The sequence below is a fragment of the Lactuca virosa genome, chromosome 2 (assembly GCF_052849685.1).
Source record: "Lactuca virosa cultivar CGN04683 chromosome 2, Lactuca_virosa_CGN04683_v6, whole genome shotgun sequence".
Classification (NCBI taxonomy): Eukaryota; Viridiplantae; Streptophyta; class Magnoliopsida; order Asterales; family Asteraceae; genus Lactuca; species Lactuca virosa.
Window position 1 is genome coordinate 218,296,163 of NC_136427.1, and position 4,598 is coordinate 218,300,760.

General features: G+C 35.9%; 1 protein-coding gene across 2 annotated transcripts; it reads left to right on the forward strand.

The window, feature by feature from the left end:
- The first annotated feature begins 1,382 nt into the window (after positions 1-1,382).
- Positions 1,383-3,411, forward strand: LOC145156804 (zinc finger CCCH domain-containing protein 14-like). Of its 2 annotated transcripts, none has more exons than XM_079076043.1 (3): positions 1,383-1,589; positions 1,780-2,576; positions 2,692-3,411. In XM_079076043.1, the coding sequence occupies exons 2-3, from the start codon at positions 1,809-1,811 to the stop codon at positions 2,995-2,997; spliced, it is 1,074 nt and encodes a 357-aa protein (XP_078932169.1). In that variant the 5' UTR covers positions 1,383-1,589; positions 1,780-1,808; the 3' UTR covers positions 2,998-3,411. The 2 variants fall into 2 exon arrangements, with proteins under 2 accessions (XP_078932169.1, XP_078932168.1); XM_079076042.1 differs by having other exon boundaries at positions 1,388-1,589; positions 2,686-3,406.
- The last annotated feature ends 1,187 nt before the right edge of the window (positions 3,412-4,598 follow it).

A 4,598-nucleotide genomic window follows, 5' to 3' on the forward strand; every position in this document is an offset into this window, starting at 1 on the left:
TTGATAAATGATTTTACATGTTACTTAATTAAAAATGAAATTTTTTTTCCTTGAAAATTGGGATGTTACATGTGACTTGAGTACTAAAGACCCCAAAAGATGTGTTAGAGCATTTGGTAACACAATGGAGCATTTTGATTATGGATATAGTTTTTGGTTAAAGTGTTGGAGTTGTGTCAAATGCGCTCCATGTAAATGCGTTGGAGGTAGGGTAATGCACTTCATGCCAAATGTACTCCAACATGAGGGATTAGGCTAATGCGTTATAGGATTTTCCAATGGACGCATGGTCTAATGCTCTCCAGCATGGCCAAAGGCGTTGGGTTGGTGCATGATGTGTTAGGATGGCTTGGAATTTTAAGAATGCACAAGCTTTCGGTGAAGGTGCTCTCTAGTGCAAATGTGCTCTTCTAGTGAAAATGTATTTTCTGTTGTAAATGTGCTCTTTGTGCAAATGTGTTCTCTAGGTGTAAAGGTTCTCGGTCAAAGGTGCTTTGAGTTGCATGACGTCTTGTGATTGGTTAACATTTGGGCCTAAAAATGGATGGATTTAATGTGTGGTCCTTTTAAAAATCTTTAGTCTGTCTTGATTGTATTTGTATTGTTTATCATTGATTGAACTCGTTAATAAGAATACTCCCTCATTGCATGTGGATGTAGGTAATACTGACTCTGACTCAACCACGTTAAATATTATATCTTTTGTGTGTGAATTTTCTTGTTTATTCATGACAATATGGATTCCCATATATACGCAACATGTATCAATACACGAGTATTTGCTAGTGCACCCCCATTGCACCGTTTATCATTATCATGCTTCTAGTTCAATTTTTACACATACAATTATATGTGGGTATATTCTCATATTACCTTTTCGACTAAAAAAATTGGCAAATGATGTATACCCTTATCCAATTAATATCACTCCAAACAAATTTTAGATAATGTACACAATCATAAGAAGAAAAAAAAACTTTCCTTTTTAGTTTTCCTATAAATGAATAAACCATGATGATGATCAGAACCTAAAAGTCAAACAACTATATATATCCAAATGATTGTTTTAAAACAGAGGAAGTAATACTATACCAATATACCCACATGGTGAGTTACAAATTTTACATGATTCATAAATGCATCATATGTCAACCCTTAAAACATTTTTAATCAACAATTCAAATTTTCAATATTAATTACGAAGGAAAAAAAATCAATATCTTAAAAAAAATGTGTATTAAAATTTAAAGAATTATTATTTATTTATTTGATTTGTATAAAATAAAATGAATTTGCTGTAGGTTGGTGAAGCGGCCGGTTTGTTAGAAGTGGACGCACTGGCATTGCTGTTGTGAGGGCGCTTTGTGTATCTCTAACGGTTTCAACGTCCGCCTCAAGCAACTCTTTTCACGCCCTCTCTTAATTATAATCCTCTGTTTCTCCCACTCTCACACCATCAATCTCCACTCTCCATCTCACACACCCAATCCACTTCCGCGACACACCGGATTTCTATCCCACCTTCCTCTTTTATACCCCATCTTACATCACCAAATTCAATTCCTAAATCCTCCATCCTTCTCTTCAAGGTATGTTCTCTGTTTTTTTAATCCAGAGTAATGAGTACAAAATTACAATGAAGTAAGTATCATGATACTAAGATTGTGTTGAGAAGTGTTTGTTTGTGTGATTTTTGATAAGTTGTTGATGTTTGATCGAGTTTTTTTACGTCCGCTCAAGTATGTGATTTCTGATTTGTTGTTTGTGATTTTGATGCAGAGATATAAATTATCGGTAGTTTGTGTGTAATGGAGATGGAGAAGAAGGATATAGGTTCATCGACGATCGCCATGGACTCTGTTGGTTTCGATAATGAGAGTAATAATTTATCTGGAAATCTATTCATGTCTTCTATTGCGTCTCAGAATGATCAATCAGATTTCGATTTCGGTTCTGGTGAATTATTCAATCCTGCATCGTTCTGTTCCTCGATTTTCCCGCCAAAATTCATTTCGCAGTCACAGCTGTCGTTCTCTTCTCCTTCCGACTGCTCGTTCGATGACGACGCTTTCAGCGCCAATGCATACGCAACCGAGAATCGACTTAGTCAAGCCAGCTTCATCCTCGAGTACCAGCAGCTCTACAATTGCTACACCGTGTGTCTCACGAGCCTCCAGGACTCTGTCAAAGAGGTTGACGCTCTTCGTCAAGAGAATGAAGCTCTCCGCGTCGCTAATGGCGATTTGGTGCAGAGGTTGAACCTGTTCTCGCAAGCGACGATGCAGAACCGCCTCGCATCCTCTGTGCGTTCTTCCTCGTCTCCGTCGTCTACCTTAATCGGAGACTTCAGTCGTCTTGGCATCGGATCTCCGTTTAGTGAAAGCAACGCCTCTGTTGAAAAAGTTCCTAGCGTAAGTCCGACGAGCGTGATCGAACCAAAACAGTTTACGAGGCACAATGGCGAGAGAGTTTCAATGCCGAAAAGCATTTCTGTTCGTTCCAAGGGTTATCTGAAATCGGTTCCTTCTCAACGACCGAGTCGCCAACAAGCTCCAACTGCTCAATTAGGTCAATCGGTAAGTCGCTATGTGATCTAAATTCTAAACAATGCTCATCGTTCATACATTTCCAATACCTAATCCGATATAACTTCAAGCACGATTAGTAACAAAATTTGTTTGTTAGACACAGCAACGTGTACGTGTGTCTAGGGAGAAGAAATCACGAGAGGGATTGGAATTCGAGGTCTACAATCAAGGAATGTCGAAGACTGAGCTCTGCAACAAATGGCAGGAGACCGGAGCTTGCCCTTATGGAGACAATTGCCACTTCGCACATGGAATAACTGAATTACGACCAGTAATAAGGCACCCTCGCTACAAAACGGAGGTCTGCCGTATGGTCCTCGCCGGCGACATCTGCCCTTATGGTCATCGTTGTCACTTCCGCCATTCTCTCACTGATGAAGAGATGCTTCTGGGCCTGAATCCACGCTGATTAATTGAGGAGTGAGGTTATGTAAATCAAATTAAAGGTCTGTCTTCTTCGATCTTTTAATTTCATGGAATCTAAAATAAGTAATTGTGTAGAGTAATTAAGTATATACCCTAGAAATTGATGATTATACATACCATTTTAAGAGATTCCCCTTTCGAGATTGTAGCCATTGTTATTGTTATGTATCAATTTTTACAAGTTAAGATGTTCTTCTGTTAAGGTTACAATTCTCGATAGGGTTCTTGTAATTGATTTGAGAATTGATACACGATCAATCTAAATTCTAAAAGTAAAAGCTGATTCAAATTGGGATCAAAAAGAATTTCAAATCGATGGTTGATTTTTAGTTTGAATATTATTGCTATTATTAATTGAACTACCAGAAGAATAAAAAGGTTGATGAGGGTTTTGCACCCACTTTTAAGTAACTTTCAACGCATCCTTTCATATTCTTAACATTGCATGTTGTTGAGTTTCTAGATCATGTCGGACTTACTTATGACTTATGATCCAAGTATTCAAAAATCATGAGTGATTTTGTGCACAACTTGTTCTATCTGTGTATTGATACAAGATTTATGCATTCATGTATGTACTCTTGTGTGTTTTCATTATCTAAATTGTACGTAAAAAACTAACATCTATTATCTGAATGTTGTTCTTTTTGTATCTTGACTTGTAATATAATAGATGTATGTTAATTATAGATAGTTACTTGCTTACATTACAAATATAAAAAGAGCATACTATCATACTTACAATATACAAATCAATTTAATGGAAAAAGTAAAGCGGTTATGTGGTATGTCATTGTCACATTGTCTTTTTTGAAAAAATTTCTTATCATAGAGTTTTATTGTAATATAGTTATAGACATTTCTTTTTATATTTTATACACTTATATTAATATCTATTATTATTTCCCTTGCTAGGGGACTAGGGGTGTTCATATATGTTAATCGAACCAAATCTTATTTCAAAAAGATTTATGAATTTCTTGAACCTAAAACCTAAAGTGAAAAAACAAATTAACTGAATTTTTGGTTCGACTATTATTTCAAAATTATATACTCCACGGCTAATTTCCAAAATAAAGAGAAATTTTCAACATAATTTTTTTTTAAAGTCTAAAATGGTAAATTTAACTTTCAAGTGTGACACACACCACCAACAAAAACGGACAAAAGTAGATAATTGTGTATTGTCGTTGTCTTGTAATATTGTACTTCGATAAATTTTTTATGAAGTCATCTTCGATATCATTATTGGCAAAACCCGACATTCTTTCTTCGTTCAGTTTACTTTGTCTTCCTTTGCAACATCCCTACAAAGTGAGCGTAATGAACTCTAGGATTTTCGATTAACATAGGAAAAATGGTAAAAAGGGAAGTGAGATATTGTGCAAAGTTGGTAGATGTTGTTAGTGGTATATGATATTGAGCACATCAAATACCTAGATGGGGTTGCATAAGCAGCCAACCTTTCCTTTTAAGAAAATGATTTTATTAAAGTTCTTTTTGTTTCAGTTAAACCACGTGGCTTCTTCATTTTCTAGCTTTCTTTGACCATACGGTATATACTCGACGAAAGCCACTGTGGTC